We start from the raw sequence: 18,160 nt of genomic DNA, 5'->3' as shown, positions 1-18,160 counted from the left end.
GTGTATATATATATATATATATATATATTATTTACATTTTTTATTCTTTCGCTGGTTAATATTCACAAAATTGTTAATTATTCCTATCATTAGTAATTTGTAAGAAGTTATGTTAAACTTATGATGTACTTCTAAAATGAGTCCAAAAATATTATTTTTCTTTATAAAATGACTATAAGGTACATTTCAAATTTTTTTAAAAGTATAATACTCCCTCACTTTTACTTGTCATAGTTTGACTTGACATGCCTATTAAGAAAATAATTAATGATATAAGTATTTTATCAAATCATCCCCTATTAAATGATGTCTTAAAAAATAATTTGGAAAATAAGTATTTAATCTTGAGGGTAAAACACAAAAAATAAATTATTGTCTTTCCTTGATATGTCAAAAGTGATAAGTAAAAATGAAAATTTATTTTAGAAATTAGTGACAAATAAAAGTGAACGGGAGAGTATAATTATATAAGGATCAAAATAAAATTTTACCATTAATTAAAGGGTCAAAAGTGCTATTATCCCTAATTGTTAATATGATTGAGAATTTTAAAGAATAAATATGACGATCAGCTACGTCATCATGCCACATAAGTGTCACGTAAGTTCCACATGGCACAAAGTTTCCCAGGTAGAAAGCTTACATATGAAGAAAGCTAATATTATCAACTGTACTTTATTTTAAAAGCTCAAGATTTTGAAGATGATTAGTTAATTTTTTAAAAATTTTTTAAAGAAAGACGATCAATTGATGAAGTTGGGATCAAACAATTTCTGTGATGAATATATGCAGTTGAAAAAGGAAAAACACTTTCAAAACTATTCAATAACTATACCAACCATGTAATCTATTTTTAATTTTTTTCATCTTTTGTTTTGTTTCAAAATAAAAATATATTGGATGTATTTACATATAATTTATGATTCTTTATTTACTCAGGGGCGGCTCAACGTAATTTGAGGCCTAAAACGAAATTTTAATTGAGGCCTAAAATCTATATAAATATCAAATATAGTATTTTATTTTTTAAAACTTTTTAAGTGCAAATTATTACTTGATATCTTTTCTTAAAATGTTTTTTTTCAAATATCGTTTTTAATTATTAATTTTAAGTAATATTTTATCAATTCAACATTGAAAAATATTCTTTTACTGAGGCAATCATTATATAAATTGTTAACATAATACTATAAGTAATAAGTTGACAAGCTTTACATAAAGATAAGAATTAGAACCATAAAATCTGATACAAGAAATTGATAACTTGGTATAAGTTATAACCCTACTTTAATATGTTTATGTAATACTTGAATATTTAAGAAGAAACAAACAAAAGAAAAATTGTAAGTCACTTTGTTGAATTTTTTCGACTATTAATTTATATTTTTGATAGTGTATTACTCTAACTTATCAAAAAAAATTAAAAAGAAAGTGCAAAAGAATTTTAAAAAGATAAATAATACGAGTGTTAGCGAAGAGAATGTAAACATACAAAATAATATTTTCTTAATTTCTTCTATTTGATTGGAGTTAAAAATAATAAAATAATATATATTTGTTTAAAATTATACTTTTTAAGTAAAAATAATTATTTTTTAATTAAAAAAATTAACACATAATTTTTTCTTGATGAAAATTTGAGGCCCCCAAAAATTGGGGGCCTAAGGCATGTGCCTTAAATTTATCAAGCAAGAGCCGGCACTGTATTTACTGCATACCTTATATATTTTTTATTTCTTAATTTAATTTTTTAATATTTGGAGGGATAAAGGCTAGTCCATGGTAGAATATTCTAGAGAATTGTGGGAATTTCTCAGGTAGAACCTAGAATATCATAGATATTTCTTGAAAAGTCCTTAGAAAATTCTAGACACACAGAGAATTCTAGAATAATGATTACTTTGTAGATATATAAGGACTGACATAATAATTATTATTTATATTGTAACCCCTAAGTTAGTATATAAATAGATGAACATCCATTTACAAATCATCCAACAAAAATCAAGTGACACAACAACATGAGCACAAAGTTTTGAAATACCAGATGAAAACTAGAGCAAAGACGAAGTGAAACAGTTCATTGGACTTATCATTCCCCACACACTGTTGTTATAAGGTAAATATTTTTCGCAAAGAATAAATTTATATTTTCGTATCATAATCTCTTATAAGTGAAATGAACATGATTTTAATTTCTAAAAAATTTGTGTCCCACACAAGTTAAACACCATAAAGGGCAAAAGGTACATTAGCTTGCAGATATCAATTGCAGATTAAAGCAAACATGGCTGATGAAGTGAAGCTTTACAGAACATGGTCAAGTCCATATGGTTTGAGGATCGTTTGGGCGATGCATATCAAAGGGATCGAATACGAAAACGTCTTTGAAGATTTAAGCCAGAAGAGCCCTCAACTCCTCCAGTATAATCCTGTTCACAAAAAGATTCCTGTACTTGTACACAAAGGCAAACCAATCTGTGAATCACTGGTGATTCTCGAGTATATCGATGAGACATGGAAGGAAACAACTCCTTTGCTACCTCAGGATCCTTATGAGAAAGCCATGGCCCGTTTTTGGGCAAAATTTGTGGACGACAAGGTAAAATCGATACCATTGATCTCAGCTCAAAAATAAAATTTATGTTAACTATTTTCTTGTATCTATATAATTTGACTTTAGGCCACTAATTTTATTGAGTTGTACCTGTATATTAACATTTGAGCAAAGTGATCAATCGGACAATAGGCATTTTCAGTTATTGAATTGATCATTTTCGTTGATATTTGTCTTTCATGATCTGCAGCTTCTGCCATCAGTATGGAGTGTTTTCACAGAAAAAGGATATGAGGCAAAAAAGGAAGCTCTTGTTCCAGCCGTGCAAAACCTAGAAATCATTGAAGAGCAATTGAAAGAGAAGAAATTTTTTGGTGGAGAAAGTATAGGATATGTGGATCTTGCACTTGGTTGGGTGGCGTATCTGCTTGATGTGTTTGAGGAGGTAATCGATCTGAAGTTGTTTGATGCACACAAATTTCCGCTCTTATCAGGATGGATGAAAAACTTTTGTGATGCTCCGGCAATCAAACAACACTTGCCACCACGAGACAAACTAGTAACCAGATTCCAACTGTTTCATGAAAAATTTCAGACAGCAAATTAAATGGTGAAATTGCTGCAGTATGTGTCTTATTATAGTTTATGGAAATAACAACAAGCTGATTGTGGAATTGTTTGTATGATCAAAGTACTTTTGGATATGCTTTCTGGACTATGTGTCATGTATCAGGAATAATAGAAGCTTTACCTGGCTAAATATCTTTAATTTTTATTAATAACTGAGGAAAATGTTGTATACTAAAGAAGAGATCGAGCCTATATCAACTTTGTATTTTTACAAAGTCTCGTTTACCCCTTCAAATGCTCTCCTATTCCGCTTTTTTCAAATGATTGCTAAAGTAACAACTCTCCATATCCATAGGCAACTTTGCTAAACCTTTTTTCGTTGTGCCTGATATTGGTAAAAAAATTGTAATGGTAAAATTATCTAAAGTGCAAATTGTAATAGTAGTATTAGTTTTGAACGGCAATTGTAATACTGGAAAAATTGCAATTTTATACCAATAATGAATGCAACATTTCCTTGTATCTCTTTATAATTTAGAAAATAATACTCCTCGTAGCATTTTCAAAGCGACTCTTAGTTACACTGGCATGCAAAGCTCTTCCCCAACCATACAAAGCAAGAAGTCCACATAATGAGACCACATTGCTTGTAATTATTTTGCAACATCTAGACATATAAAATCGTTTTGATATCTGGAAATGATACCGTTTCATGAGGTTTCATCTTTTCAAGGCATATGCTCAAACAACTCTCGAGCACTAGCTATATCATCCCATTTCTTACATACCCAGAAATCAAACAGCTTGCGTGCCCCTTCAATATCACCTTTCTTGAAAGATCTAGTAATTTTTGAGTTCCAATTGTACAATTTGTGTTCCTAAAGAAAATATGTGAAGCCCATTTGAGCCTTCTATACATAAATATAATACTACTACTTAATAAGTAAATGTTGATTTCAACCAGGGAAAGAAAAAAGGAAAGAGTAATAATTTGGATGAGTATACACACGTGTGTTTAACATGACAATTCACATCATATATGACATCGTATATGTATTAATTCTTGCGATATTGTACTATATTTATTTAATAACCTTCGATTAAATGAAATTTACATTTTTTATCCTGAATATTCACAAAATTGTTAATTATTCCTATAATTTAATTAGTAAGAAGTTATGGTAATAAGCTTATGATGTATACTTCTAAAATGAATCCAAAAATATATATTTTTCTTTATAAAAGGACTAATACGTACATTTATATTTTTTTAAGAAAGTTAAATATATTAAATTATACTTTCTCTATTCACTTTTATTTGTCACAGTTTGACTTGACATATCAATTGAGAAATAATTAATGATATAAAAGGGATCGTTTGGTAGAGTGTATAAGAATAATGCAAAATAGGATGCATTAATAATGCTTGCATTAGTAGTGCTTGTATTATTAATGCTTGCATTAGTTATGCAAGCATTATTTTTATACACTGTTTGATTTGATGTATTAGAAATAACAAATCTTGCATAATTTCTATTTAAAAATATATGTTTACAAAAATATCCTTCACACTTTATTTATTTTTACACTTCTTTGCAACAAAGTTCTTTGCTGAAACATCATTAACTCCTCTTCTTCTTTTCAAAAATAATATTAAATAGTTGTACTATTTGAGTCAAAATATTTTTGTGAAAAGTTTGGCAAAGAATTTTTTTTATCAAATTTATCGCCACAATAGTAATTTTTTTTATTAAAGTATGTTGAAATTAGATTATTAAAAAAAAAAAGATATTTAAGAGGCCATAAAGTCCATTAAGACATCAACAAATTAAAAGACATTGAAAAACAAATAAAAATAAACACATATGACAAGAAAGAAAATGAAAAGAAGAGAAAATGTTAGGAAATGTTTTAAAAAGGCTATGAGGGTAGTTTTGTAATTATTTAATCTTAATGCAAGTGTTAAATGCTATGTATTACTAATACCTAGAATTACTTGGTATTAGTAATACACAACTTAATACACAATGGAATGTATACATGGCAAGAAAAAGTGTACCAAACAAGGTACTACTAATACACACACCTAATGCATGCATTATATTTCCTAATACACTCTATCAAACGACTCCTAAGTATTTTATCAAATTATTCCCTATTAAATGATGTCTTAAAAAATGATTTGGGAAATAAGTATTTAATGTTATGGGTAAAACATGAAAAAAAAATTATTGTCTTTTCTTAATATATTAAAAGAGACAAGTAAAAATGAAAAATATATTTTTGAAATAAGGGACAAGTAAAGTGAACGGATATAATATAATATAAGGATCAAAATAAAATTTTACCATTAATTTAATTAAAGGGTCAAAAGTGCTATTATCCCTAATCGTGAATATGCTTGAGAATTTTTTAGGAATAAATATGAGGATCCGCTATGTCATCATGCCACATAATATTTGAGTTTTTTTTTTATAAGAAAAGGCTAGTCCATAGTAGAAAATTCTAGAGAATGTGGAAATTTCTCAGGTTACTTAGAGAGTTCTAAGAAAATGACTACTTTGTATATATGTAAAACTTATATTATAATTATTATTTCTATTTTAACGAGAAAATGACCAAAAGCCCCTTCAACCTATAGCCGGATTCCCAATTACACATTCATACTTTATGGGGGTCCTATTACCCCCCTGAACATTTTTTTTTACTAATTTTCTCACCCTTATTTGCTGACATGTCCAAGAAGGTGAGATCAACTCCCTTAGGCGCGTAAGAACAGAAAATAAAACGTTAAAAGCTGAAGAAAACTACACATGTGAGTCCAAATCAGCTATATTAAATCTCCAATGGTATAATCTCATCTCTCCCAAAATCAAACTCTCTTTTTCTTCCTTTTTTTCTCAATTCTTCTAATAGTTGACAAATCTCCAACGGTATATTCCTTCATTCTCTCCCAAATCAGCTTAAAACTTGAATTTACTTGTCAAAGCATTCAACTGTAGTTTCAATTTCGAAAAAGCTTGAAGCTTTAGGACTTGTAATTTCTCTGATTTCATAGTTATGGTTCAAAAAATTTCTTCAATGGAATGCTATTATACCAAAACCCAGTTATTGCTCTTCATTTTTTTGTCAATTTCATAACCCTAATCAAACACAATAATCAATATCGTTCAAAATCGCTAGTAAAGAACTAAAAGAACTAACCTTTACTTAGAGAAAACTTCGACCCAACAAACGAAAAAAGCTAAACGAACCTTCCCCAACCTTCCCAGCAAACTTCGATTGGAACGAAATCTCAGATCGAAGAGAATGGGGTGAATTTGGTCAGATTGAAAAAAGGTTAGGGTTTAGAGAAAGAAAGAGGAAAATGAAAAGATTAAAGGAAATTCGTGGGTTCTGGGGTCCAGTCATTATGTGGCAGCGCGTGTAAACAAACATTTAATTATATCTGATTTATGTGGACACGTCAGCAAATAAGGGTGAGAAAATTAGTAAAAAAAAATGTTCAGGGGGGTAATAGGACCCCCGTAAAGTATGAGTGTGTAGTTGGGAATCCGGCTATAGATTAGGGGGGGTTTTTGACCATTTTTTCCAATTTTAACTCCTAAGTTAGTATATAAATAGATGTGAGCACAAAGTTTTGGAATTACCAGATGAAAACAAGAGCAAAGACCAAGTCAATAGAAAAGACGAAGTGAAACAATTCATTGGACTTCTCATTTCCACACACACTGTTGTCATAAAGGTAATTAGTCCAAACTACAAATCAACTTTAGCTTAAAATGTAAGAAATTATAATTTCCAGGCTTTGTAACGCAATGGCTGACATCAGAGTTTGGCTTGAATTTTAAAATATTTGAGGAAGAAAATACCAAAGATTTGAATTTTAGACGTAGACATAAACATTAGTCTATTAAGATAGAGTCATGATTAGAAGTTTTGGGTTCTAAATTTGAGAAATATTTCATTAATAGTAGGGTTTGAATCCATAACTCTAGCGTAGAAAGCATTTTCATGGCCCTTTCCTTGCAACTGAGCCATCAATCAATTTTAATATGGATTCATAAGTTAATATACATATATATTTATTTAATTTTCTAGTACAAATATAAAATCCACAAAAAAATTACTAAGTTCGTCCAAACTCACGAACCCCACCTAGCTCCGCTCTTGTGTATTATACATCCCCTCTGTCAAAGTAAAGAGCAACGTGAGTGGTCATTTGGACTTTTGCCCCTATTTTGTGTGGATCATTAACTAACTTATATTTCTTTACGACAAATAATTTTTTGCAATAGTAAATTTATATTTTCATATTATAATCTCTCATATAAGTCACATGAACATGATTTTAATTTTTAAAAAATGTGTCCTGCTAAGCTTAAGTTCAATAGCTAAACTTTTATTATAATTTCTAAAATTTCCTACTATTTAAAAGAAATTACAAAAATCTCCTCTCGATACATCCTTATCCCTTCTTGGATAATTTCCTCTATGTATCCGTAGGTTTTCTAATGTATACGAGATCCTATAAATTTTAGAGATTTCTGTAGTTCGGAAAAGATTAAAAATAAGATATAAGTAGCTCTTAACACAGTATGATTTATGTAATTTTTATTAATTTAAAGAGTAAAATATACAGTTTTGTGAGTGTATAAATAAACATTAGCTTGCAGATATGAGTTGCAAATTAAAACAAACATGGCAGATGAAGTGAAGCTTTACAGGACATGGTCAAGCCGATTTAGTTTGAGAATCGTTTGGGCACTACATATCAAAGGGATTGAATACGAAGCCATCTTTGAAGATTTAAGCCATAAGAGCCCTCAACTCCTCCAGTATAATCCTGTTCATAAAAAAGTTCCTGTACTTGTACACCAAGGCAAACCAATCTGTGAATCACTCGTAATTCTTGAGTATATCGATGAGACATGGAAGAAGGAAACAACTCCTTTGCTACCTCAGGATCCTTATGAGAAAGCCATGGCACGTTTTTGGGCAAAATTTGTGGATGACAAGGTAAGATCGATACCATTGATCTCTGTTAATTTCAGAACAAGTAACTATTTTCATGTATCTATATAATTTGGCTTTAGACCACTAATTTTATTGAGTACATTAACATATGTATCTATATAATTTGACTTTAGACCACTAATTTTATTGAGTTGCACCTGTATATTAACATTTGAGCAAAGTGATCAGTCGGACAATAGGCATTTTCAGTTACTGAATTGATCAATATTTTCGTTGATATTTGTCTTTCATGATCTGCAGCTTCTGCCATCAGTAACGAGTGTTTTCACAGAAAAAGGATATGAGGCGAAAAAGGAAGCTCTTGTTCCAGCAGTGCAAAATCTAGAACTCATTGAAGAGCAATTGAAAGGGAAGAAATTTTTTGGTGGAGAAAGTATAGGATATGTGGATCTTGTACTTGGTTGGATGGCGTTTCTTCTTGATGTGTTTGAGGAGGTAATCGATCTGAAGTTGTTTGATGCACACAAATTTCCTCTCTTGTCAGGATGGATGAAAAACTTTTGTGATGCTCCGGCAATCAAACAACACTTGCCACCACGAGACAGACTAGTAACCAAATACCAACTGCTCCATGAAAAATACCAGACGACATCAAATTAAATGGTGAAAATTGTTGCAGTATGTGTCTTATAGGTTATGGAAATAACAATAAACTGATGTTTGTATGATCAAGTACTTTTGGATATGCTTTCTGGACTATGTATCATGAAAAATACCAGACGACATACATGATTGCTAAAGTAACAACTCTCCATACCCATAGGCAACTTTGCTACACCTTTTTCGAATTCCATGATACTGCATTCCTCCATGGCATCATATGAAACAGGTGCAGAGCATCTTGCAATCTTCCATTCTGCAGATAACCACTTAGCTTTCTCTTGTTAATATTCACAAAATTGTTAATTATTCCATCATTTAATTCGTAAGAAGTTATGTTAAAGCTTATGATGTACTTCTAAAATGAATCCAAATATAATATTTTTCTTTATAAAAGGGCTAAAACGTACATTTTATATTTTTTTAAGAAGTTAAATATATTAAATCATATAACATATAATATAAGGACCAAAATAAAATTTTGCGATTAATTGAAGGGTCAAAAGTGCAATTATCCCTAATTATTAATATGCTTGAGAATTTTTTAGGAATAAATATGACGACTTGTCACGTCATCATGCCACATAAGCACCACGTAAGTTTCACATGACACAAAGTTGCGAGAGATTATATTGGAAGAAGACTAGTCCATAGTAGAAAGTTCTAGAGAAATGTGAGAATCTCATGTAGAAACTAGAATATCATAGATTTTTTACCTGAAAAGTCCTTAGAAAATTCTAGACACGTAGAGAATTCTAGTAATATGACTATTTTGTAAATATATAGGAATTTAAATAATAATAATTATTTACACTTTTATCCCTAAATTAGTAATATAAATAGATGAACATCCATTTGTAAATTCATCTCACAAAAATCAATCAAAATTCCCTACACATTTCTTCCTAAAATTCTTACACTAAAGCACAAAGTTTTGGAATACAATAGAAAAGACGAAGTGAAACAAGTCATTGGACTTGTCATATCCACACATACTGTTGTGATAAGGTAATTAGTCCAAATCATCTTTAGCTTAAAATATAAATAAAATTGTGAGTGTATAAATAAACATTAGCTTGCAGATATCAATTGCAAATTAAAACAAACATGGCAGATGAAGTGAAGCTTTACAGGACATGGTCAAGTCCATTTGGTTTGAGGATCGTTTGGGCGCTGCATATCAAAGGGATTGAATACGAAGCCATATTTGAAGATTTAACCCAGAAGAGCTCTGAACTCCTCCAGTATAATCCTGTTCACAAAAAGATTCCTGTACTTGTACACAAAGGCAAACCAATCTGTGAATCACTCGTGATTCTCGAGTATATCGATGAGACATGGAACGAAACAGCTCCTTTGCTACCTCAGGATCCTTATGAGAAAGCCATGGCACGTTTTTGGGCAAAATTTGTGGATGACAAGGTAAGAAACTGTTGATCTCTGTTAATTTCAGAACAAAAATATTTTGAGAAGATCTGGTAACTATTTTCATGTATCTATATAATTTGACTTTAGGCCACTAATTTTATTGAGTTATATCAGTAGATTAACACGTATCTATATAATTTGACTTTAGGTCACTAATTTTTAATTTTATTGAGTTGCACCTGTATTATTAACAGTGATCAGATAATACTGGTGAATATACTAGGACAATAGGCATTTCCAGTTATTGAATTGATCATTTTCATTGATATTTTGTCTTTCATGATCTGCAGCTTCTGCCATCAGTATGGAGTATTTTCACAGAAAAAGGAGATGAGGCGAAAAAGGAAGCTTTTGTTCCAGCAGTGCAAAACCTAGAAATCATTGAAGAGCAATTGAAAGAGAAGAAATTTTTTGGTGGAGAAAGTATAGGATATGTGGATCTTGCACTTGGTTGGATGGCGTATCTTCTTGATGTGTTTGAGGAGGTAATGGATCTGAAGTTGTTTGATGCACACAAATTTCCGCTCTTATCAGGATGGATGAAAAACTTTTGTGATGCTCCGGCAATCAAACAACACTTGCCACCACGAGACAAACTAGTAACCAAATTCCAACTGCTTCATGAAAAATTTCAGACAGCAAATTAAATGGTGAAATTGCTGCAGTATGTGTCTTATAGTTTATGGAAATAACAACAAACTATTTGTATGATCAAGTACTTTTAGATGGTTTTTGGATTATGTATCAAGAATAATAGAAGTTTTTCATGGCAATATATTTTTAATCTTATTAATAATTTATGAAAGTCTCGTCTTAATACTCCTACGTATTAGATTATGAACCAAACAGTATCACATTAGTTTAAGAGTAATATTTTAAATATTAAACTTTGGAATAAGACAGATAAACTATTGTGAAGTCATCAATTACACACCTAAACAATGTGTCCTATCATTGGGTAACTGATATTCACAATAGTATCGTAATTAAGTTCAGTAGAAGCATCTGTTATTTGACCAAGAACAAACTTGGTCATATCGTATGATAATTAGGAGTGAAACATATATATGTACAATGAACCTTCTTCGTCAGAGACGGAGTTAATATACAGTCCCGCTTTGGAGACTTCCCTTCGGGACAGGTAGGATTTCATAAGGTATGACAACTGGTGCAGCTTTGGCAAAAATGTTTGGCCGGCAGTTGGCCAACAAAGCTTTAAATATTCAATCTGCCCCTTTGGTTGAACTAAAGAAGATTTAATAATAGCAAGTTTACCTTTTGCCATTTGTCGATATTTCCATTTTTTAGCCTTCAATATTTCATCTTCCTTTCGTCATGACTGGAACTAGTCATTAACTTATTGAAAGCATTCCATATCTATCTCTGAGTGAAGTAGTTCATCAGTCACTGTAAGATTACGTGTGACATTAGGGCAGGAATTGACCAAAACCATAGATAGTGTCGAAGTGACTGTTTCAAACTTGCATAAACAAGACTTTCTTCCAAGTATCTATTCTCACTCTTACTCGCCTTGAGAAGAAGATGGCTTCTTTTGCAATCGAGGACTTCGTTGGAAATGGATCTCTGCAAGGACTTCTACCAAAGCTGCTGGAGGAAGGCTGGGATGATGTACCAACTTTGAAGACTATGAATGCAGACGATATGAACGAGTTGATGACTCAACGACAAAAGGTTCTCTTTATTGATAATTCACCCTTTCTTGTTATATCTCGAGAAAATCATCTGGGGTTCATCTTCATATAGTTTTGCAAATCTGTGTCAACAAATGAGTAACTCTTGTGTTTCCCTAGATAATATGACATATCACAAGAATTAAGTTAACAACAGAAATAAGATAATAAAGCTTCTATGTGCTTAATCAAAAGTCCTAAACTCCTCCATTCCATTTCTATGTTATTTGCTCAAATTAAACAATGGACAGAAATTTGTCAGGCTAGTTTTCTGTACATCTGAAAAGTTACAGAAAAACAAAATAAGATATTGCTCTGATGATTTATTTATTTCCTAATCTAGGATGCACTGGAAATCAGGTCATACTTGCATAATCGTGCACTGATGCAATATGCGGATACGTTTGAGGAGTCTGGGAAGTCTCTTCCTGAGCTTCTTAAGCTAACCAAAGTAGATCTTACTACAGTGTATGGAATGAAAAGGGGCCATGTTGCCCGCTTTACAGACAGAACTACAACTTCTGGGGGAGATGCTTTGCCAGAAGCATATAATCTCCAAGCGAGCAGAAGAACTGCCTTGAGGAATGAGAGTCTTTACAAGGACATTTCTGCTGTCACCTCCAGGAAGCAGACTATGACAAGATCTCTTGGAAGAACCAACACAGCTTATGATGTATCCCTTGAACAATCAATGGCTGATTTCAAAATTAAAGATGGACATGTTTTTAAGGGAATTGTAGCTTCAATGCCAGATGAACCTAGAGCATGTGGCTGTGTGCAGGCAACCCCAGTAATTGAGAATGTTGCTCCTTATTCCTCCATTGAGAATATCTCAGTTCAGAAACTAACACCAGAGTACAAGATTGGAACGGAGCGTTTGGTGAAATCAAAGAGTCCGCCAATGAAGGCTTCAGAGCTCTGGCGTGATAAACCAGCAGTGATTATATGCATTCGTCGCCCTGGGTAAAGCATCAAATTATTTCTGCAATTCAAACCTATAATTGATAAAAATCGTAGCTAAATTGGTATGCTATATCTTAGACGCTGACTCTTTTAGGTTCATAGACAATACTTGGTTAAACAGAAACAAAGAAACTTATTGCAAGAATTTCACAAGGTAACTCAAGTCAATATCTGCATAGAACTTCACCAAGAGTAGATGATCCAATAATCTGTGTGATTTCACTAAATTCTGATGCACTGATGAAGGATACAGTCTAGGAAAGATTTTTCCTTTAAAGAACGAGTGGTATTTACTTTTTCTAGGAAAGAAGATGAAATTCATTATTTATCTATGAGCAAGAATTAGTGTGTCTCATACCAAAAAGGCTATGGAAAACAGGTGCATCATGTGCAGAGCTGAAGCCCACCAACTCTATGCAAAGAAACCAATATTTGATGCGTTAGGGGTTCAATTATTTGCTGTTCTTCATGAGCAAATAGAAGCAGAGGTAAATTTGTCTACATTTTCTCTGACATTTCTTTGGAAGGACCTGGTTTATTATGCTGGGTTTTGTTATACAGGTGAAAGATTTCTGGCCTCGATACTGGGGTGGTGTAGTCCTCTTTGACAGAAGCATGGAATTTTATAAATCTCTGGGAGGAGGAAATCTTCTAAAAGATAAGTTCATATCAGGCTTTCTATTTAATCCTAGAGCTATTGCAAATTACAAGCGAGCAAAATCCATGGGGGTGGAGCAAAACTTCAGGGGTGAAGGTGAGATAAAAGGAGGACTCTACATTGTTGGCAGAGGGAAGAGTGGAATAGCTTATCAATTTATTGAAAGGAATTTTGGAGACTGGGCACCCCATGCTGAAGTTTTTGAAATCTGTCACCAGTTGCAGGTAACATTTCTGGCTTCTCTAATAAGCACATTATACAACTAAGTTTTAACTTTTGTTCTAACGAAATTTTCTTCATATATTCCAGAATCCACAGGGAAGTCAGTTAGAGTTGCCCCAATCAATACAGCAACAGGATTAGATATGGTTATTGCTTCTATGCAACATTCCCTGCTTTTGAATCTCAAGCTCAAGAAGCTATCTCTTCCAAACTTCCAACTGTTATGTTTCACTACCACAGCAGTTTTATTGTATGAATAGCATTACTGGTGTGTTAGAGTCTATTGAGACTGGCAATATATCTGGTACTTTTGAATAACATAAAGTAGAAGTGTCAATATGTAGATTGTACTCAATTAGATATGATTGATGGATGAAAAGATCCATAGAAAAGAAGCTCACGGTCATGATTCTACCAGTTATATTTCTTTTACTTGATGTATGTATAAACCCATACATGATAAGTGGACTGATATTTGAGAATTACATGGTTGGACTATTGAATTAAACGTCCAGTACATGATCATCCACAGCAAGAAATTTAAAGTACCCTTGACCTACCAAAAAAGAAATATAATAGTATACCTTTTTATGCATCACTATCTTTCTACTTCCAAATGAGCAAGTAGGCACACTACTCCACCGGAAAGAAACAGGCCCTTCAACGATAATGATCAAAATTAAAACAAATAAAGAAGAAAAGACAAAGTGCAACCATTTATCTGAACTACTGTCACAGCATAAAAGAGTTTCTAATGAAATACCTAATAATGAGTCAACAGAAATACACAGAAGTAAACAGCACTTGAGATGGCTCACAAATTCTATTACAGCAATTTTACCTTTAAAAAGTAAAGACTTACCAGATACGGAAGTCCTTAATAGTTTTGCATCTCTCCTGAAGTCGACTACTGCACCAATCCTGCAAATAAAGCTACAAACATAGTACAGGAGATATAGCTTGAAATCTCACATCTCTAATAAGCAGAAAGATATCTCACCTCCAGATTGTTTCCAAATGACAGAACCTTAATTTGCCCAATTGCAGGGATCTCTCCATCTTTTAAGTATTAGGAAGGACAACAAACTTTAATTACCAGCGGTCTCTGCAGCTACATGTCCCATCCTTGAACAAGTGAAAGCGATTTGCATCTCTAACTAGTATTTCCCTCTGAACAATTTTTGACACATACTTGGTCCAAGTGTGGCAATCTCCACAAACCCGTAGATTCTTCATTACTTGCAAAGGTGAACCTTCTTTTGTGTTCAACAATCCAAATGCTATAGCAAGTCTTTCACTATGCCCATAAAGCAAATTTATCTTCTCATCTTCACCGACATCATGCAAAACAAATTTTAAGTCAGCAACATAACCTTCCTTATCCATTGTTCTATTGAGGTCCTCTATGAGCTCATTGACTTGCTTGAATTGTTGAAAGGACCTATCACCAGTGCCAAAAATAAAAACTCTGTTACAAATCTCAATCCAGCTACATCCTGGGTCTTTCCTAAGTCCTCTAGCTTTCAAAGATTTTCGTATTGTTCTCACTTGGTCCCACTTCCCTAAGGAGGCATATACATTGGAAGCTAAAACATTATACCCAGGATCATCAGAGTTCAATTCAACAAGGCGTTCTACGACACGCTCAGCAGTCCCGGTATCTCCACTAGCTCGACAAGCACTAAGTAGAGATCCCCACATACTTGCATCAGGCTGCAGCGGCATAGAAAGGATAAAATCCTCTGCTTCAACCAGTAGCCCAGAACGTGATAAAAGATCAACCATGCAAGCATAATGTTCAATCCTAGGCTCAATGTTGTATTTTTTTCTCATTTGGTTAAAGCATGCACGACCATCTTGCACTAAACCAGAATGGCTACAAGCATATATAACGGCAACAAAAACAATATGATCGAGAACAGTACCCGTCTCCTTCATCTGCTGAAAAGATCTGAGAGCCTTCTTTCCTTCGCCATACATTCCATATGCAGAGATCATTGCTGTCCATGTCACCACATCTTTAATCCTCATGTGCTCAAAGACCAAGATTGCATTCTTTAAACTCCCAGTTTTAGAGTACATCTCGATCAGTGCATTTCCAACAGGGACTTGTGACTCCAAATTGAGCCTGATTATGAAGCCATGCAGCTCTTTTCCCTGTCTTTTGGCAGCAAGTAAGGAACACAAAGGCAGCGAACCTAAAATGGTAGCCACATCTGGCATGATTCCTTCCATTCTCATCCTACTGAGCATCTTTAAACCTACGTAACTTTCCTCATAATGGCTACAGGCAGCAATAATAGTATTCCACGTTACAATATCTCTAGTACTCATGATCTCAAATTGCCACACTGAATGCTCCATTTTACCACATTTAGCATACACATCTAGAAGAGCATTGCCCACAATAAGAGTGGAATCATATCCTCTCTTAATTATATCGCAGTGGAGCTCTCTTGCAAAATCCACGTCCATCAACTCTGTACACATTGAGAGTAGTGTCACAAAAGTGACAGAATCAGGTTGCAAGTCTATCCTCATCATCTTAAGCAGATCAACTGCTTCTTTATTAAACCCGTTCTCAAAATAACCACTAATCATTGAGTTCCATGAGACCAAATCCCATCTTTTCATGTTGTCAAAAACTTGCCTTGCAGCCACCAAATCACCACATCTTGCATACATGTTAATTATGATATTGCAAGCGGTTGTGTCACATTCGTATCTGTTTTCCAAAATATAGTCATGTACATATCTTCCAAATCTTAAATCCCCCATATGCCCACAAGCTTGCAACACAGAAGTAACTGTAAGCAGATCCGGCTCATATTCATAAACCATTTCTCGAAATAATTTGATGGACTCCTGATATAACCCCGAGTGAGAAAACCCACAAATTATGATATTCCAAGTGACAATATCTCTAAATATCATCTCATCAAAGATTCTCTGACAGTCCAACAACCTCTCAAACTTAAAGTACATTGAAAGCAGTCCATTACTCACAGCTATATCTCCCTTAATGCCACTCTTCTCCACCAACCCATGAACTATCTGACCCTGTTCAACCTCCATCAGACCCCCACATGCAGGTAAAACACTAGACACAGTAAAAGCATCAGCAGCAACACCTGATAACCGTCCCTCTCGAAAAGCTTCTAACGCCTCTTCCCAATACCCATTCGCACTATACCCTGAAACCAAACTATTCCAAGAAACCACATCTCTACTAGGCATTTTATCAAACACCTCACGCGCTCTCCCTAATTCGTTCATCCTCGAATACATATCAATCAAAGCATTACATATATACAAATCTGATCCAAACCCCATCTCCAAAACATCATTATGCACAATTTTCACCATTTCAAGATCCAATAAACTGCCACAAGAATTAATAATCGAAGGAAATGTATAATTATCAGGCTTAACATTTAATTTTCTCATTTGGGTATAAAAGTCTAATGCTTTAGACCATAACCCATTATGGGTCATGGCTCTAATGATAGTGTTCCATAAGTAAACATTATGTGTAGGCGAATTTATGCGGAAAATGGATAATGAAGAAACAGGGTCTTTGAACTGGGAGTACTTCGAAATGAGTTTTCCACTGAAGAATGTTGATTGATGCTGGCCTGAAACTACTATGAGAGAATGAACTTTGTGGAGATCAGTTTGGTTAGTAACAGAAGATAATGCTCTCAAGATTAAAGAATGGAAGCAATATTCGGTTCTTTGGCCTACAATGCCAAGCTTTATGGTCTTCATGGAAAAAAAAACTGATCTTTGGGATTTTTGAAACCAGAAGATTTTATAGTATTCTGGGTGTGAGTTGGCAGCTAAACCCCTCACCCAGGGGTGGCTCAACGTGATTGGGGGCCTAAAGCAAAATTTCAATTCGAGGCCTAAAATATAAACAAACTTCATATACGTATTTATTCAAAAATTATTTTTCTTACACTATTTAGATGTAAATTATTAGCATTTTAATATTGTTTTTTCAGTTATTAGTTTTAGGTAAGATTTTATCAATTCAAGATTGAAAAACATCCTTTGAATGAGGCAATTATTATATGAATTGTAACATGATTCTATAAGTAATAAGTTGACAACTATTAAATAAAGAAGTTGATGACTTGGTATACCCCATTTGAATATACTTATAGTAATGCTTGAAACTAAAATTTAAAAAGAAATAAAAAATAATTTGTAATTCACTTTGTTCAACTCTTTTCATTATTAATTCTTATTTTTAACAAAGTACAAAAGATGTTAAAGTGGGTAAAATAATATATTTTTAAAAAAATTATACTTTTTAGCATAAATATTCAATTTTTTCTATAGAAATTTTAACACATAATTTATTTTTTATAAAAATTTGGGGCCCCCGAAATTTGGGGGCCTAAGGCAAAAGCCTTATTTTCCAAAGCATAG

The 18,160-nt window shown here is 32.9% G+C and overlaps 5 protein-coding genes and 1 long non-coding RNA gene across 11 annotated transcripts; 4 read left to right on the top strand and 2 right to left on the bottom strand.

Annotated features, from left to right (window-relative positions):
- The first annotated feature begins 1,950 nt into the window (after positions 1-1,950).
- LOC102591927 (glutathione transferase GST 23-like) lies at positions 1,951-3,317 on the top strand. 3 transcript variants are annotated; one of them, XM_006354511.1, is made up of 3 exons: positions 1,951-2,119; positions 2,276-2,602; positions 2,808-3,317. In XM_006354511.1, exons 2-3 carry the CDS (start codon positions 2,288-2,290, stop codon positions 3,162-3,164), a joined length of 672 nt encoding a protein of 223 aa, XP_006354573.1. In that variant the 5' UTR covers positions 1,951-2,119; positions 2,276-2,287; the 3' UTR covers positions 3,165-3,317. The 3 variants fall into 3 exon arrangements, with proteins under 3 accessions (XP_006354573.1, XP_006354572.1, XP_006354571.1); XM_006354510.2 differs by having other exon boundaries at positions 2,005-2,119; positions 2,263-2,602; XM_006354509.2 differs by having other exon boundaries at positions 2,005-2,119; positions 2,224-2,602.
- Positions 3,318-3,801: 484 nt separating this feature from the next.
- LOC107061917 (uncharacterized) lies at positions 3,802-6,670 on the bottom strand. Its single transcript, XR_001474311.1, has 2 exons — positions 6,332-6,670; positions 3,802-4,005 (listed from the first exon to the last, which is right to left on the bottom strand). It is a non-coding gene; the product is annotated as an uncharacterized lncRNA (long non-coding RNA).
- A 1,107-nt stretch (positions 6,671-7,777) lies between these two features.
- On the top strand, positions 7,778-8,973 carry LOC107057662 (glutathione transferase GST 23-like). The gene is made up of 2 exons (XM_015311926.1): positions 7,778-8,146; positions 8,405-8,973. Exons 1-2 carry the CDS (start codon positions 7,829-7,831, stop codon positions 8,762-8,764), a joined length of 678 nt encoding a protein of 225 aa, XP_015167412.1. The 5' UTR covers positions 7,778-7,828; the 3' UTR covers positions 8,765-8,973.
- Positions 8,974-9,755: 782 nt separating this feature from the next.
- LOC102592934 (glutathione transferase GST 23-like) lies at positions 9,756-10,988 on the top strand. The gene is made up of 3 exons (XM_006354512.2): positions 9,756-9,772; positions 9,847-10,186; positions 10,483-10,988. The coding sequence occupies exons 2-3, from the start codon at positions 9,872-9,874 to the stop codon at positions 10,837-10,839; spliced, it is 672 nt and encodes a 223-aa protein (XP_006354574.1). The 5' UTR covers positions 9,756-9,772; positions 9,847-9,871; the 3' UTR covers positions 10,840-10,988.
- A 132-nt stretch (positions 10,989-11,120) lies between these two features.
- Positions 11,121-14,262, top strand: LOC102591253 (uncharacterized). The gene is made up of 5 exons (XM_006354507.2): positions 11,121-11,884; positions 12,227-12,846; positions 13,226-13,334; positions 13,408-13,728; positions 13,814-14,262. Exons 1-5 carry the CDS (start codon positions 11,735-11,737, stop codon positions 13,865-13,867), a joined length of 1,254 nt encoding a protein of 417 aa, XP_006354569.1. The 5' UTR covers positions 11,121-11,734; the 3' UTR covers positions 13,868-14,262.
- LOC102596018 (pentatricopeptide repeat-containing protein At3g03580) lies at positions 11,857-17,565 on the bottom strand. 4 transcript variants are annotated; one of them, XM_015311923.1, is made up of 4 exons: positions 14,727-17,565; positions 14,589-14,647; positions 14,311-14,384; positions 11,857-11,999 (listed from the first exon to the last, which is right to left on the bottom strand). In XM_015311923.1, the coding sequence occupies exon 1, from the start codon at positions 17,492-17,494 to the stop codon at positions 14,819-14,821; it is 2,676 nt and encodes an 891-aa protein (XP_015167409.1). In that variant the 5' UTR covers positions 17,495-17,565; the 3' UTR covers positions 11,857-11,999; positions 14,311-14,384; positions 14,589-14,647; positions 14,727-14,818. The 4 variants fall into 4 exon arrangements, with proteins under 4 accessions (XP_015167409.1, XP_015167408.1, XP_006354668.1 ...); XM_015311922.1 differs by lacking the exon at positions 11,857-11,999 and adding an exon at positions 12,763-12,842; XM_015311924.1 differs by lacking the exon at positions 11,857-11,999 and adding an exon at positions 12,781-12,865.
- Between the last annotated feature and the right edge of the window lie 595 nt (positions 17,566-18,160).

This window comes from Solanum tuberosum, unplaced genomic scaffold (assembly GCF_000226075.1).
Source record: "Solanum tuberosum cultivar DM 1-3 516 R44 unplaced genomic scaffold, SolTub_3.0 scf00173, whole genome shotgun sequence".
NCBI lineage: Eukaryota > Viridiplantae > Streptophyta > Magnoliopsida > Solanales > Solanaceae > Solanum > Solanum tuberosum.
Note: the sequence above shows the minus strand (reverse complement) of the source record. Positions and strands in the feature narration are given on the sequence as shown.